This window comes from Tupaia chinensis, unplaced genomic scaffold, assembly GCF_000334495.1.
Source record: "Tupaia chinensis unplaced genomic scaffold, TupChi_1.0 Scaffold144276_1, whole genome shotgun sequence".
In the NCBI taxonomy this organism is placed as follows: Eukaryota; Metazoa; Chordata; class Mammalia; order Scandentia; family Tupaiidae; genus Tupaia; species Tupaia belangeri.
In genome coordinates this window covers 2103206-2120682 of record NW_006204133.1, presented here as the reverse complement: position 1 = coordinate 2120682, position 17477 = coordinate 2103206, and the positions used below count along the sequence as shown (strand labels likewise).

General features: G+C 40.8%; 1 protein-coding gene across 3 annotated transcripts in view; it reads right to left on the bottom strand.

Annotated features, from left to right (window-relative positions):
• The window catches only part of VWA3B (von Willebrand factor A domain containing 3B), a 288347-nt gene that overhangs the window by 35136 nt on the left and 235734 nt on the right, over positions 1-17477 (bottom strand). For all 3 annotated transcript variants that reach the window (XM_027767524.1, XM_027767525.1, XM_027767526.1), the window contains one exon: positions 12796-12997. In XM_027767524.1, coding sequence (XP_027623325.1) covers positions 12796-12997 — 202 coding nt within the window. The remainder of the gene's footprint in view (positions 1-12795; positions 12998-17477) is intronic.

The following is a 17477-nucleotide window of genomic DNA, read 5'->3' as shown; positions in this document are numbered from 1 at the left end:
TTAAGGTACTGGACTCTCACATGGCTGACCATGGTTCGAGTCCTGGATCTGGTGGCTTGTTTTCTCACTTTCCCTTTCTCTCTCTCTCTTTCTCCGGCCAAATTGAAAATAACAAATAAAATTAAATAAGTAAATAATTCTTTACAAAAAAAAGAAGACATGATATTATAAAGCTATCCAGTGTTTTCAAACTTATCTATAGTACAATATAATTCATATAAAAATCTTAGGAAGTTTTTAATTTATTTACTTTTTTTTTGGTAGAAATTGAGAAGCTGACTCTAATTTTACATGTAAATATGAGTCGACTTCAAAAATTTCATGGAAAATGGAATTAAAGTACGTTTATTTTTGGTGCACAAAAATTTTGAAAGCCGGGAACCAGCAGTTAGCATAATGGCTATGTCGCTGGACTCCCATGTAGTCGACCACAGTTCGCGTCCCAGACCCGGTGGCTTAAAACTCACGCCGGGCGCGTGTGCATGCATGCCCAAGATCCCGAGAGGAGAATGGAGGAGAAGGGACTGCGGTGTGACCCTCCCCTCTGGGGGGTGATTTCTTGCTTACTGTCTCTATGTCTCTCTCTGTCTGTCTGGCGAGCACACGCGCCCTATAGCGAAAACTTCTCCAAAAAAAAAAAAAGGAAATTAAAAAAAAATTTTGAAAGCCATGTATAGTCTTTATATAATATACATTTCCCATAAGCTTTTTGAAGACCCCTTGTTCAAAGGATTCAGACGAACCAAAACAATTTTGAAAAAGAATAAATTTGGAAGACATTTTTTGATTTTGAAAGTTAACATAAGTTAGAGTAACTGATAAAGTGTAATAACAAAAGGATAGTCATAGGCAGACAGTGGATTATTCAGCCACTTATATAAGAAATGAACAGAAAAGGCAAAACTGTAGAGACAGAAACTGATTAGTGGTTATCTGAAGCTGAGGATGAGAAGAGATTGATTGCAAATGGGCATAAAAGATCCTTTGTGGGATCAAGATAATGTTCTAAAACTGGACTGTGGTGATATTTGCCAATTCTGTCTGTTTTAATAAAAACTGACAATCATTGAATTAAAATAAGTATGCTTTATAATATGCATTTTATACTTCTACAAATCTGGGGAGGGTTTGAAGGTAAAAATAGGTGAGCAATTATTTCTGGTCTGTTCTACATAACTGCTCATGGTATTTTTGCATATAGTGGGTTGAATGGGTGAATGAGCACAGCTTCTGAATCTACTTTTAAATCAACAGATAAACCAAACAGGCCTTTTCCTCCAAATTGGTACACTTCTGAAGCTGGGGATTTTCCATCCTAAGTTTTTCTTCTTCTTTTTTCTTTATTGACCATTACTTCTTAAATCTTGGGTTTCTCAAAATTAGTCCTCCATCCCAATTAGAGTACCCAGAATAATCATTTTGCAGCTTCTTCTCCACTACACGAAGACCAATCAATATGAATGTTCTCACAGGCACTTTGTACAATGCTCTAGTTCTATCGCGATAGCTATGTACTTGCAGTGCTACAGTTACACCATAAATACAGTATTCGGTGCATACTTTGAGTTCACCTGTAGGCCCCCACTTAAGGAAGTCTCTAATATATGAGGCAAATGACTAAATATTTAAATAACTTCAGAAAGTCTGCACACCATTTACTCCTGGATTATCATTCATGTTTAAAGCAGTTTGGGTTCTGGAAACAAGTGAGTTCATATTCATGGTGCCTGGATGGGACTGGGTTCTGCTGTAGCCATCCGTCATTTGGATCTGTTTGTAGAGGTTTCTCTGGTTCATGAAAATAAGGGGAAGTGTGATTTATTTCCTCAGAGATGAAAACCTAGATATAGGTTCTCGAAAATAAAGAATCACTGAGCTAAGAGGTCATGATGTCTTAAAGGAGTGGTAGGACCTTATCGAGTCTGTAGCCTGCTTCCCTTGTAGCTTCTGCAGCTGTGGAGAAAAACGCACAATGGGCACTACTCTTTTGTTCATGATGCTCTCACTTAGCCAGATTTTGCTTGGGTCCTTCTCTTCTCATGAGATTTGTGCTGTCACTGAGGCAACCAGCAGGTCCGAGAGAATGGCCCAACATCATTGGTGGATGCTAAATGTTACCTGTCTATTCCTGGGCTTTCACCCGGAGGAGGAACCTAAGCCCGCCTTCCTGTGGGAGATTCAGAATGACCTTCTGTAGTCTGAAAACGGCCTCAAAGGCAAAGGCCCGGACCAGGAGACAGGAAAAGCAGGGCTAAGTGCTGCCCACCTGGATATGTGACTTTGGGCAATCTTTCAACCTCTGGGTCTTGGTTTTGCATATGTAAAATAAGGAGACAAAATAAATGATCTGTAGCATCCTCTCTAATTTCATATTTCTGCCCAGGAGGATCTGAATCTTTACTTCTGGAGGAACAGTAAACACAAGGACAGGGAGACAAACATGCTACCCTTGCTTGAAGTTTCCACAGAATGAGGGAAACGTACCAGCCAGAGCTGTGAATGTGAGAACAGTTCTCTCATCAACATCCTCCCAAGAGATGCCCCCTATCATCACCCTCCCAAGAAATGCCCACACCATAGTTTCCTACAGTCAGCTTCTCAGTGAAAGAATCCATGTTTTCTAATACCTGATAGAATTTTCAATCTTGACAATCTGGAACATGCCAAGTTAAATCAGCTGTTGTTTAAAATCCTCACCTTTATATAAAGTTTAGCTTCAAATTCACCTTGTTTTATGCCACCAGTGTTCACATCCGAGACCATCTGAGAGCTGGCTCAGTGGTACAGCAGTAACACGCTGCTCAGTTGAGGCTGGATCCACATGAAGGGTCATGGATTTGGCTCCTTGGGTGACCCTATGCTATGTGTGTGCCCACTATCCTGGCTGTCTGAGAAGGCTGAGGTTGAGGGCATGGTGTAAGAGCCTGTTGAGGATGCTTGTCTTTCTGTTTGTCTGTCAACTGTCATGAAATAAATTTAAAACATTTTAAAGACTAATTGGTTGCGAGAATCCTACTGTCACTGAGGCCACTAGACAGCCTCTCTGCCTCCAGATGAACAAAACCTGTTACTTCAGAAAGATGGACACACGGATTCCTAAAGGGCACTTTGCCCCTTTAGATTTCATTAATATAGCAAGTCACTTATTAGAACCTATGTCTGGATACATTTACAGTTCCTTGTTAAAATTCTAGAGTATAGTCACGTAATCTATCTAACCTGGCTTTATCCTTGGATTCCACATACTGATTCTCTCAATGCCCAAGCCAGAAGCTAACTGATGAGGCCACTTTCTATATTTCAGAACAGACCTGGAGGTAAGATCTGTGAAGACAGTTGCCTAAAATACCAGAGAACTCTTTTTTTCTATAGTTTTCACTTCCTAATTCATCTGACACAGAACAGCCGTTCAATCTGTGAAGACCTTCCCCTGCACGGGCAGTAACGATGAATGGCAGGGGTGCAGAGTAATATGGTGTCTGGTTTTTATTATTATTATTTTTATTTTGAGAGATTTTTGCTATAGCACATGTGCACTCACTGGAGAAAGAGAGACAGAAAGTGAGAAATCACCCACTGGGGGGATGGCCACACTGCAATCTCTTCTCCTCCTCCCTCCATTCTCCTCTTGGGACTTTGGGTATGCACACACATACACCCGGCGTGAGTTTTAAGCAGCCAGGTCTGGGACTCAAACCACGGTTGACTATGTGGGAGTCCAGCCATGTAACCATTATGCCATCTGCTGGTCCCAACAGTGTCTACTTTTAACATGGAAGAGAGCGCCTTTCTAAATGTCTTCAAATCACTCATACGCCTGTGAATTCACCTGAAAGGGCTAGTTTTGATAATTTACTTTAACCCTACTTCTATTTCCAACTGTAATCGCCTTTGGCAACAATTCATTTCTGGCTGATTCCACAGCATGTGGCTTCATAAAGGGAGCCATCCACCACGGTCTGCTTCATGATCCATTTGTACCCACAGCACAATCAATTCAGCTCCACTAGAAAGAGAGTAAAGTGGCCACAGCAAAATAAGCCTATGGGGCCAGCTTTAGTAGAATGAATCATCCCACGGAGATAAAGTGGGCTTCCCAGGATGAGAAGACATCTTATCAGGGCAGCTAGATACATACACCATCCTTCCACCTAGAATACTGACAACTCTATTCCATAGGGACAATAACCTGCTGGGTTTTTGCTTGTTTGGTTGCTTGCTTTTTAGAGCTTATTTTGCTATAGGACATGTGCACTTGGTAGAGAGACCGAGAGACAGAAATTGAGAAATCACCCCCAGGGAGAATGACCACACCACAATCCCTTCTCCATTCTCCTCTTGGGATTTTGAGCATGTATATACACACGTCTGGTGTGAGTTTTAAGCCGCCGAGTCTGGGACTCGAACTGTGGTCGACTACATGGGAGTCCAATGACATAACCACTATGACATTTGCTGGCCCTGATATCTTGCTGTTTTTTAATTTTGTCAGACTTCAGAAGTGTTATAAAGTCTCCCCCAGCCCCGTTCTTTTCTTCCCATATCTCACCTATACACTCACAGAAAATACAAGCAAATCACTGAGTTTTAAAAATAAATTCATGGAAGATGAGACGTTCAGAGGGAAAAGAATGGGAGAATAAGAAATGCTGGTGCTAAAGGCCTTACTCGACATTGCTCTGGTCTTAAGCCCACGAGAACAGCTTCAGTGAAGAAGTCAGGTGAATAATGATGCCGGCAGTAGGAATGTTGTCCACCAGATAATTTGATTTAACTTGTCTACAAAGTTCTGAAAATACAGTTCACTTCTTTGCCAGATTCAATCACAGGGTGACGAAGAGCAGGGCCCCAAATGGTACCACCCTCCTTCCATTTCATTACTTGATTTTAAGGCCATGCCTTCAGTTTGCATGGTCAGTAGTGAAGTTAGTAAATGTTTGAGGCTTTAAAATTTTCCATTTAACAAGCAACATGTAGCCACAGTAGGTACAAAACACATTTGTAGAATTTCAGTAGAACTAGTGTTGGCACACATCTTATTTAAAAACCACTACTGAATATTCTTCCTGTCCCAGATCCCTGAACTCCACAACACACAGTCTCTCAATTGCCCAGCAGCAGCTCTAACAGGCTTCTCTGCCCATATGTTGTCCGTAAGGTCAAGGACTAGCCATGGCTGCTATAATCAAGATAATGCACAGAAGCAGGAGGTTTTTCCCTTTCAATATCTGGATTGAGGCTTCCTACCTCCCTTGGAAGAGGGAATCTTGAGAACTAGAATGGGTTAAAACAGTAGATTATACTGTATGAATGACAACTGGTCCCATTACTATTTAGGACCAAAAATGATGACTGCACATACCTGATTTCATTTGGCATAACTCAAAGGAATTTCCCTCTACTTCTCAGCCAACATTATCACGGCATTGAGAAGTAACCGAGTGCAGCCAGCTGTAAGGGAACATTTCCAAGGCCTCCTTTAGGGTGCTCAGAGCTTAATGGTTTTCTGCTTCCAAATTTTCCAAAGCAGTCAAGGATATGAGTGTGGAAAGGTCTTTGGGCCTTTCTGAGCCTGGATTCTGTGGAGAGCAATTCTTATTCATTAAGGAAATGTTGCAGGGCTGCATGGTTGCGCCACCCTAGACCAGGCTCCCAGACAGACTCTGGAAGATTAATTATAACTTATAACTCTTGGCAATTTCTGCCATGTGCAGCTCTGACATTTGGCCAATAAGAGTGAAATATATAATCATGGCACCAAGAGGAGTACTAGTGAGGGGAATTTTTGAGGGGAATTTAACATTTCAGATTTCAGATTTCTCCTTCATGAGATGGTCAGCAAACCAAATACCTGTCTTCAGGGTTACCACGAAACCAGTTGGATTGTGGAAATGGGAGGAAGCCATTAGACAGCCAAGTGCAGCGTGCTGGGTCTAACAGGTGGTTCTCACCTTAGGTTTGACCCAGGGCTAGTCGGAGACTACGGTGAACATCTGAGCATAAAAAGCAGGCATGGGCCAGCCTTCCCATCTCTGATCTTCACCAACAGAAAAACTACAAAGCTATCCCAAACTCAGGAACCAACAAACAGCTAGGCTGGGCGCCAGCATCACTCGAGCGGGTATCAGAGAATCACAGATAATGCAGATTCCATAACGTACCCAGAGCAGGCCAAATATTGGGTCATCAGAAAAATCATGATGCATTTTTGCATAGAAAAACAGAAAAATAAGTGACGACTTTTCCAATGACCCAATAGCATGGCCATAGACTTTTGAACACTCCTGGGCATTTTAGATTGGATTCTACTTCAAAAGAACTTCGATCACCTTTTGCTGCACATGATCAATGAACTCTAGGGAGACTTTACTGATTAGCAGAAGGTTTCTTCCTCTTCAGTTACTATTGATCAAACTTTTTGGTCTTTGCTAAAAGATTTTAAAGTGAGGTGATATTTATATGCTAGTAAATAAAAGTGACTTGCATCTGTGATGAATTTTTTTATTCCAGCATCTTAAAAGGTCTTTGCTCCCAAGCAGTGTTTTGCACACTGGAGGTTGAGACCAGTGAGCAGGTCATTAAATCGAATCGGTGGGGCATGATAAAAATGGAATTTAAAAATCTCAGAATATGTCATGTAAGGTGAAAAGAATATCATTTTATATTCCACTGCAGAGGACCATGCTAAAGAGGGCTCTGAGAACTCTAGAGATTGGCCGCCATATATGAACTACACCCTTATAATCCACTTCTTATAGATGTATGTCCTAAGCACGTGGAAGTTTCCTGAACAGAGAGTAGGGACTTTGGACACCTTTTCTGGGTCAGGGCAGTGAGAAGAGAGCCTTCACCTCCAACCAAGAAGGAGAGCAGACCTAGCAAATCCATTATGCAAATTGAACATCTTCTCCCATGCTTGTTCACCCCTCAAGTTCCTACTGCTCATTCTTCTTGCTTTTCCAAGGAAGATCTGGAAATGAAAGCTTTCACTTCCTACACTGACTTTCTCAACCTCTAGCCACTCCTCCACCCATGATGTAGTGGAAGATGGACTCTGCCCGCTGCAAACTGGCCTCTGCTCCGGAAGTCTATTGATAAGGTTCTGGCCAACGTCACTACTGAGCTCCCTCTTGCCAAATCAGAAGGCTCTCCGACATCATTCTGCATGACTTTCAAAACTCCTTGATACTAACTTTTTTTTTAAGGTGTATTCATTTATTTCTTCCATGTTATATATAGAGAAAGACAGAGTACTAAACAGAGACTGGTGTGGGGAGGATCCCAAAGAGGGTCTTCACACGACCATCCATCCACAGCCTTAGCCAGCCCAGATGACAGACACGTGTGTACACATCTAGGGTGATCAGAGAAGTCTTGGGACATAAATCCAGGATCTTCCCACGTGGGTCCAGCAGAGCAGGGCACTGAGTTACCACTGCACCACCGTCTGGTCCTGACAATAATTTGAATAATGGAAATAGTAATCAAGGATAACACATGTTAAATTCATTCACTGCTGAGCATTCAGTGCTGCACACTGCCCAAGCACATGATGTGCATTGTTGTCTCACAACCACCTTTTGCGTTGAGTCTTTGATTTTCCTGGTAGAGATGAGGAAACTAGGCATAGAGGGCCTGAGTAACATCACGGAGCTAGGAAGTGGCAGTGCTGACATCTGCACTGAGGTTCATTTGACTCCAGAGCCAGAGCTCTGTATGTGACAGCCTATTGACTTTTCTTTCCTTTTTTTTTTTTTTTTTGAGAAGTTTTTGCTATAAGGCACATGCGCTCACCAGAAAGACAGAGACAGAGAGACAGAAAGTGAGAAATCACCCCCCAGGGGGGATGGCCATGCCACAATCCCTTCTCCTCCATTCTCCTTTCACGATCTTGGGCACTCACACACACATGCCTGGCGTGAGTTTAAGCTACTGGGTCTTGGACTCGAACCACAGTTGCCTACATGGGAGTCCAGTGACATAGCCATTACACCATCTGCTGGTCCTACAGTCTACTGACTTTTCTTACCTAGATGCCCTGTGACCATCTAGAGTTGAGAGGACAGAAATGAATTCTATTTCTCTGACAGCCCTACTCTTCTTCTCATTGTGCTTCTTCCTCTCTGTTCATTCTTTCATGTATTCACTGAAATACTAACAATTGCCTGTGAGGTACCAACCACCATTTGAGGTACTGGGAACACCTAGAACCCAATGGACTGAGTCCCACTACCATTCTAGTGAACATACGGACCACAAACAAAGACATACATATCAGATAGTGAAATGTGTTGTGAAATAAACAAAAGAGTAGCAGTGGGTCAGACGATGACAGCATGTGTAGATGGGCTGGCCAGGGAACTTACCTCCCTAAGGAGCAGAAGCAGGAAGAAGGGACTAGTAGTGCCTCTGTTCTCTGTTTTCCACGATGGAAATACTACGGGGATCTCCACCTTTGCCCTCTGACTTAGCCCACATTCAGCTTTCCATCAACTCCTGCCTTTTTGCCTGTTCCCTTCAACTTCTGCCTTTCTGCCTGTTCCCTTCCCACCCTTCTCACCTGGCTCAAGAACTTAACACCTCTCAGTGGGAGTGTTGCCTCTGAGTTTGGTCTTTTCTCTATGCTGGGTCTCACCTTGCTGCACAAATAGTCTTTCTAAGACAGAAATCTGTTAGTATCTTCCACTGGATGAAAACCTCTCCCTGGATATCCATTTTCTATAGGCCTGAGGCCTGATCCCAGCAGAGAGTTCCAACTCCCTCCAATTCTGATGCCTTCTTCCCTCTCCCATTTTTTCTCCTGCCCTGCCCTCTGGTGAACACCTGACATTCTTTTCCACTCCCCTGACTTTTTTTTTGTTTTTTTCCCGGAGAGGTTTTTTGCTATGGGGCACGTGCACTAGCCAGAGAGACAGAGAGAGAGAAAGCAAGAAATCACCCCCTGGGGGGATGGCCATGCCACAATCCCTTCTCCTCCATTCTCCTCTCAGGATATTGGGCACGCATGCACACGCGCCCGGCGTGAGTTTAAGCCACCGGGTCTGAGACGCGAACCGTAGTTGACTACGTGGGAGTTCAGTGATATAGCCATTATGCTAACTGCTGGTCCCTTTCCCTGCCTTTTCATAGGCTGTTTCTTTCATTCAGAACATTTTTCATATCCCAACCCACAACTCCTATATGCTCCTCAAGGGCAAACTGGATGACCTTGCTCTGTGACACATTCCCCAAGTGCCCAGTCAGAATCAGTCACTTCTTCCCATAACCCTCAGTTCTGCGGGTGTGCCTCTGCTGTCACATTTATAACACTCTGCTGTAAAGACTGAGGTTTCATTAACTCAACACATATTTGTTGAACACCCACTGTGCCAGGCTCCACTCTTGCTGCTGCTGATTCAGCCACTAAGAGCAGACAAAGTCTCAGCTTTCATGAAGGTTATGTTCTTCTCCAATAGGAGAGGGCTTCGGAAAGTTCATGGAAAGTGGAATTAAACTGAGTTTATTTTGGTACAAATTTTTTTTTGAAAGCTATGCACGATTCTTCCATAATCTGTATTTTCCATGAGGTTTTTTGACGACCCTTCATATGTCTCCTCACTGTGCGAGGCCATGTCTTCAAAGCAGTTCACAAAGCACCATTTTGTACACAGTATATGGTATTGACTTGGAAGAGCCCAAGGAGAGGGAAGAATGAGACAAGCTACTCTATGCCCGAGACCACCCACGCCAAGCACAGAACTTCACACACGGTAGGGAATAAACAGGTACTTTCAGATGATGAAATTATGAAGATTATTTTTATTACCACTTTGCGGGAAAGGAATAAAGAAATAGAAAAGTTAATTCATATCCTGTGAATCCTGACCTTTGGGCTGCCAGAATTCCAGACAAATTCAGTAGAACATGCTGTCTTTGTTCTGAATCACAAGAGGCTCCATTAACAATAATTCCTATTTGTGAATGTAATATAAGTACAGATAAGAGAATAATGCTAGCAAATTCTGCTCTTAGGAAAGATCATCATCTAGGGCCAGGGATGGTCTGTCTCCCCTGCTGCAATTACGGCAGAATCTGCTGTGTTCCAGATCCTCCAAGGATACTTGGCACTTCAGAAGGCACTCATAAATATTTCAATGACTAAGATAACAACCAGACAGGAAGAAATACAGAGAGGAAAAGCACATTTTCAGAGAGAAACAGGTAATTCACTTTCAGTCTTTTTAATTCTTAGGTACTCTCGGGGCATCTGGACATAAAAAATGTTTAGAATCAGAGGATGCGTCCCAAGGAAACACTGAGCTATTCTTGGAGGAATAATAGATATATGATGTTTTGTGACAAGATTTTGCATAGCCCTTCCCCCCCCCCCTTGGAGAGATTTTTTGCTACAGGATGTGTGCGCTTGCCAGAAAGAGAGATAGAAAGCAAAAAATCACACCCCACTCCCAGGGGGGAATGGCCATGCCACAATCCCTTCTCCTCCATTCTCCTCTCAGGATCTTGGGCACACACGCATATGCGCCTGGTGTGAGTTTAAGCCACCGGGTCCGGGACTCGAACCACGGTCGACTACATGGGAGTCCAGCGACATAGCCATTACGCTAACTGCCGGTCCCAAGACATAGCTCTTTATATCAAAAGAAAAAAAATGTGATTTGCAGAGGAAAAATAAAATGAAAGAAAAAGCATCACACACATGAACAACAACAAAAAAAGTACAAAAAGCTAGAACAGCAAATGCAGAATTTAAAATTAGGCAAACTCAGTATCACTTAGTAAAGACTGAAACTAAAAGGATGAACCTCAAAGGTCATATGTTCTAGAATGACTTTGATTATCATATATGTATGGTGAGTATACAAAAACTACATAGATTTCAGTAGGATTTTGGATGTGTCCATACATGCTCATGCACAATCAGAGAGGAGGGTGTTATGTTGGCCACATCCTATTTAGAGTCTCTAAATGTTCATGCCCTTTGACCCAGGAATCCCACTCCTAAGACTATCCTAACAAAATAATTCAATACACATGAGCAACATGAAAACATTATGTGAAAGGCAGAAAATTGGAAAATGACCAACATTCAATGAATAACAAATAATTCAGGGTATATATACACACTATGGAATATCATGTAACCACCAAATGTATTGATCTAAAAATTTAGTAAAAACAGATAAAGTTTATGAAATAACACTAAGTTATAAAGCAGGACATAAAATACTTGTGGACACTTTTTTTCTTAAAGTGTTTTGTCATGGGGCATATGCACTCGCCAGAAAGAAAGAGAGAGAGAGAGAGTGAGTGAGTGAAAGAGAAAACGAGAAATCACTCCCAAGGGGGGATGACCATACCACAACCCCTTCTTCATTTTCCCCTCAGGATTTTGGGCATGTATGCACACATGCCTAGCATGATTTTCAAGCCACCAGGTCCGGGACTTGAACCATGGTTAGCCATGTGGGAGTCCAGCAACTTAACCACCATGTCACCTGCTGACCCCCTTATGGATACTTTGACTGCATCTATGTAAAAAATATTTGAGGAAGAAAAAGAAACTAAAAGGAAATGTTCCCAAATGGTAGGTAGAAAACAATCATTATAAATAATCATTTTCTTTGGGCCAGCCACTTAGCCTAGTGGCTAAGGGAACTGGAAACCATATAGTTGCCCATGGTTTGAATCCCCAGTGGCTTGAAAAACATACCAGGCACATACACATGCAAGCCCCAAATCCTAATGGGATGGAGAAAAGGAAGAGAAGAGATTGTGGCATGACTATACCCCACTATGTGTGTGTGGGTGGTTGCTTTCTCTCTCTCTCTCTCTCTCGAAAGCACATACACCTCTAGCAATAAAGTTTTTTTTATAATAGAAAGTTTTTTGGGGGGGGGATTTTTTTGCTATAGGGCGTGCATGCTCACTGGAGAGACAGAGAGACAGAAATTGAGAAATCACCCACCACCACCACCCCCCATGAGGGATGGTCCTTCTCCTTCATCCTCTTCTTGGGATTTTGGACATGCACGCAAATACACCTGGCATGAGTTTCAAGCCACCGGGTCTGGGATTCAATTGTGGTTGTCCACATATGAGTCCAGCAATGTAACCATTATGCCATCTGCTGGTCCCAGGAAGTTTGTTTTATTACTGATAATAACTGCGAACACATATGGGGGCTTACCATATTAGGCACTGTAGGTACTCATTTTATCCATATAATAAGCCTATGTTATCAATACTTGTATTTTACAGGCAAGGAAATTGTGGTTTAAAGAGACTGAGTAGCCAAATCACACAGAAGTTAGTTGGTAGATCTGAGGCCACATCTTGGTCTAGCTCCTTTCAACGTTCAGGCTTTTAATCACTACATTATGCTTCTGTTTAATTTTATTTTTCACTTAAAATATTTGTTCTTTTAAAAATAATGCCATGGTGGTGCTAGCGGGTGGTGTGGTGGTTAAGGTGCTGGACTCCCACAGGGCCAACGCTATTTGAGTTTCAGACCAGGCAGCTTGTTTTCTCACTCCCCCCTCCCCAGTCAAATTATAAAATAATAATGATAAATAAAATTAAACAAATAATAATTATTTTAACAAATAAGGCCATGTTAAACTCAAATGGCATTATCTTTATGGAAAAAAAAGTACTGATACTAACTAGACTGGCTTTAACTCTTGTAGAAATCTATGTGATGGAGGGTGGGAGAGAATAAAGGAAGGCCAAGGCAGGGTGGCAATGACTTGAGACAGGCAGGGAGGGAGGAAATACAGAGATCTTTATGGTACCCACCTCTCCCAGTGTCTTATTCACATAATTCTTCTTAAGAGCTTCCTGGAGTTCCATGGCCTCCTGGACATACTTTTTCCCAGCTAGGATTTCATTTTCCAGTACTGACAGCTCTTTCAATGAAATGGGCCAATTCAATCGTTCTAATGCCCTGTTTAAGGTTGCCTTGTTTTCCAAGTACTGTATTGGTCTGTTTGCATTTAACCTAAAAAAGAAAAAGAAGAAATAAAAAGTAAAGAAAATAACAATAGAAAAATGATGGTAAGATGGCATCTCAGTAGACCATCTCCTAAGAAACATCTTTCGAAGTTAGTATTGATGTCAGAGAGAGTCGCAGCCATGCCCTCTGATCCATCAGAACTTCGGGTGCTTGCATAGGTTAGAAATAATCTGTGAATTATGGCAGGTACTTTTTCCTATTAACTCATTTAATTCTCCTAGTTTAAATAAGTTTTATACGCATGAATTCTTTTTTTTTTTTCCCAGAATTTTCCTTAGGGCTAAGCAAACACAATCTTCAAAGAAATTTCACACAACTATGCCTAGCAGTGACTATGGAAAACAAACCAAAGTGAATCAAAGCAAAACAAAATCTAAATATTTGCTTCATGTAATAATTCTTTTATTAGCTCATTTTAGCTATTTTGATCTTCTTTCCTCCTTGTAAGACTAAATAGGCCTCAACTTTCTGGCCTTGTTTGGTGCACAAAGAATAGAAGTCAAACTTTCTTTTAAGAATTATTTTATTTATTATTATTTAAAAATTTTTCTATAGGGCATATACAATCTAGAGAGAGAGAGAGAGAGAGAGAAAGAGAGAAAATGAGAAAGGCTGCCAGGTCTGGGTCTTGAACCATGGTCGGTCATGTGGCAGTCCAGAGCCTTAACCACTATACCATCTGCTGGGTAAGAAGTCAAACTTTCTACGAACTATTAAGCAAGCTGTCAGACTCCAGGGGAAGCTAGCGTGATATAATGGCCCAGGTTATGGATTTTATTTCCAGTTCCAGCTGCTTCTGAGTCAAATACTACAGAAAGAAGAGGAATAGAAATAAAGAAAACATTCATAATTATAACTCTAATTATCATTTACTCTGTTTAGATGTTTGAGGTTAGAAGAGGACCATTTATGGGGCCAATAGGGGCCTAGTAGTTAAGGCGCTGAACTCCATCTGGTTGACTGCAGTTTGAGTCCTGGACCTGGTGGCTTCAAACTCACACTGGGCATGTGTGCATGCACGCCCAAAATCCCAAGAGGAAAATGTAGGAGAAGGGATTACAATGTGGCCATTCCCCCTGAGGGGTGATTTCTCACTTTCTGTTTCTTCGTACTATCTTAACTTAGGACAATCAGACGACTCGATCCACAAACAAAACTTCTCTCCAAAAAAAAGCAAAAAAAAAAAAAAAAAAATTCTTATTAAAAATCTTAATTGGGGGCTAGCAGGTGGCATAGTAGTTAAGGTGCTGGACTCCCACTTGGTTGACCATGACCAAGTCCCAGACTTGGTGGCTTGAAACTCATGCCGGGCACATGTGCATGCATGCCCCAAATCCCAAGAAGAGCATGGGGGAAAAGAGATTGCAGGATGGCCATCTCCTTTTGGAAGTTTATTTCTCACTTTATGTTTCTTTGTCTTCTCTGTCTCTCTAGTGAGTGCACATGCCATACAGAAAACAAACAAACAAACAAACAAAAACCCTCAACTCTTAAAAAAGAAAAACCTAAATTGGAATGAATGTTAACAAGGAAGTGGAATAAAAATATCCTCATTTCCCCACAGAGATACTGACTTACAACAACATACAGACAAAATAACTTCTGGGAGAATTCCAGCAACAAATTGTGAGAGGTTGCAGCACCTCAGACAAGTACAAGGCTAAGAAGTCACATAAATGAAGGTACTAAAATTTGCTGCCTTTTGCCTGCCTTAGTCCCTCACCCTTCCTGTAATAGTGTAGTGCAATTGCAATTAAACTTTCAAATTCTAGATTCTCCCTTGGAAGAAAAAAGAGTGGAAAGTGCATCCAAAATTCTTGTTTTGAGGGGGCTGCTTCAGGAACTGAAACATCTGCTTGTCTGATTCGGAGTGCTGTTGAGAAAAGTGGTATATTTTAGATGACAGTTTGGGGACTGCTGAGAACAAATATGAGTGCTATAGCCACAGAACACTGAACTACTACAGAGACATATCAAGAAGAACAAGACATTACTGGATCCTCATAAGAAACAGGGGAAATCTCTTTAATTGGGAATACATACACAGACCAGAGAAGATTAGAAAAGGTTGAAGGATCCATAGGCTCTCTAGCTGGTGAAAATCTTCCCCTACGAGAAGCCAATCTGTAAAGACTGGGAGAAGTAGTCGTGTTTTCAAATGCCCTAATCTCAACTGAAGGTCACAAAGCATACAAATATATAGGAAACATGGCCCAGCCAAAGGAAAAAAAAAACCAAAAAACCTCCAGAAATTGATTCTAAAGAAATGGAGATATATGATGTGTCTGACAATGAAATTAGAACAACCATCTTAATGATGTTCAATTAGACAAAAGAGAACACAGACAACTAAATGAAATCAGAAAAGTAATGTATGAACAAAATGAGAATAACCACAAAAAAGAAACTGTAAAAAAAAGAACCAAACAGAAAGTCTAGAACTAAAGAATACAACAACTGAATTGAAATTCAATGGAGGAGGGACCACCAGATGGCATAATGGTTATGTCACTGGATTCCCACATAGTCAACCATGGTTCAAGTCCTGGACCTGGCAACTTAAAACTCATGCCAGGCGTGTGTGTGCATGCCAAAAATACTGAGAGGAGAATGGAGAAGGGATTGCAACATGACCATTCCCCTGGGGATGACTTCTCATTTTCCATCTCTGTCTCTCCAGTGAGTGCACACTCCCTATAGCAAAAATCTCTCAAAAAACAAACAAACAAACAAACAAACAAATTCAGTGAACTTGAGTAAATCTTGAGTTGAGAATTATTATAAGAGATGAAAAAAGACATCATATAATGGCAAGGATCAGTTCATTGGAAGATATAACAATTATAAGCATCTATGCACATAATATCATAATTCCCAAATATATAAACAAATTTTGATCAAATTGAGGGAGAAATAGTAAGCAATCCACTCATAATGGTAGGAGACTAAATACTCCAGTTTAAATAATGGATAGAACCCAATAGAATATCAATAAGGAAACAGGAGACTTGAAGAAACATAGACTATTTTATCTGATATATTCAGAACACTCTACCAAACCACAGCAGAACATATATTATTCTTGGATGTACATAGACTATTCTCCAGAATAGACATGTTAGGCCATAAAGCATTATTAAAAACTTTAAGAAAAATTGAAAACATACTAAGTATCTTTTTTTAAAGTCAAAATGGGATGAAGCTTAGAAATAACAAAGAAAAAAATGAAAAATTCGTAAGTATGTGGAAATTAACCCAAACATGGTTAAACAACCAATGTGTCAAAGAAGAAATCACAAATGAAATTAGAAAATATCTTGAGATAACTTAATACAAAACTTAATATCAAAAAGCATGAGACAGTGAAAGAAGTACTAAGGGTGAAGTTTACAGTGGTTAGGAACCAGCAGTTGGCGTAATGGCTATGTCGCTGGACTCCCACATAGTCGACCACGGTTCGCGTCCCGGACTCGGTGGCTTAAAACTCACGCCGGGCACATGTGCATGCGTGCCCAAGATCCTGAGAGGGGAATGGAGGAGAAGGGATTGCGGCATGACCATCCCCCCGGGGGGGGTATTTCTCACTTTCTGTCTCTATGTCTCTGTCTGTCTGGCGAGCGCACACGCACTATAGCGAAAACCTCTCAAAAAAAAAAAGTTTACAGTGGTCAACAGATGAAAAAAGATCACAAATTAGCAATCTAACTTTTTATTGCAAGGAATTAGAAAAAGAACAAACTAAACCCAAAGTTAGCAGAAGGAAAGAATGAATAAGGATTAGAGTATAAATAATTGAAATAGAGTGTAGTAAACAATAGAAAAAAAATCAATGAAACTAAGGGTTGAATTTTTTTTAGAGATCCACAAAACTGATAAATACTTAGGTAGACTAGCTAAGAATAAAAGAAGACTCTCATACTTAACATCAGAAATGAAATTGGGGACATTACAACGGCTATCACTGACATAAAAATTATTATAAGCAGCTATTATGAACAATATTACACCAATAAATTGACTGACTTAAAAGAAAGGTATAAATTACTAGAAATATACTGCTGAGACTGAATCATGAACAAATTAAGAATAAAAGTAAAAAAGAATATAAACAGACTTATAATTAGTAAGGAGGTTGAATCAGTTAATCAAAAATATCCAAAAAAGAAAATCCCAGTACCACATGGCTTCACTGGAACATTCTGCTGAACATTTACAGAATTAACACCAATCTTTAGAATCCTTCTTGAAGAGGAGAGAATACTTCCAAACTCGTTCTTTGAGACCAGAGTTATACTGATACCAAAGCCAGATAAAGATACTATAAGAAAAGAAAACTATAGACCAATATCCATGAAGAATATCTTTGAATGCAAACACCTTAACAAAATGTTACCAAACTGAATTCCACAGTACCTTAAAAGGAAAACATACCATGAAAAATAGGATGTATTCCTGGAATGCAAGG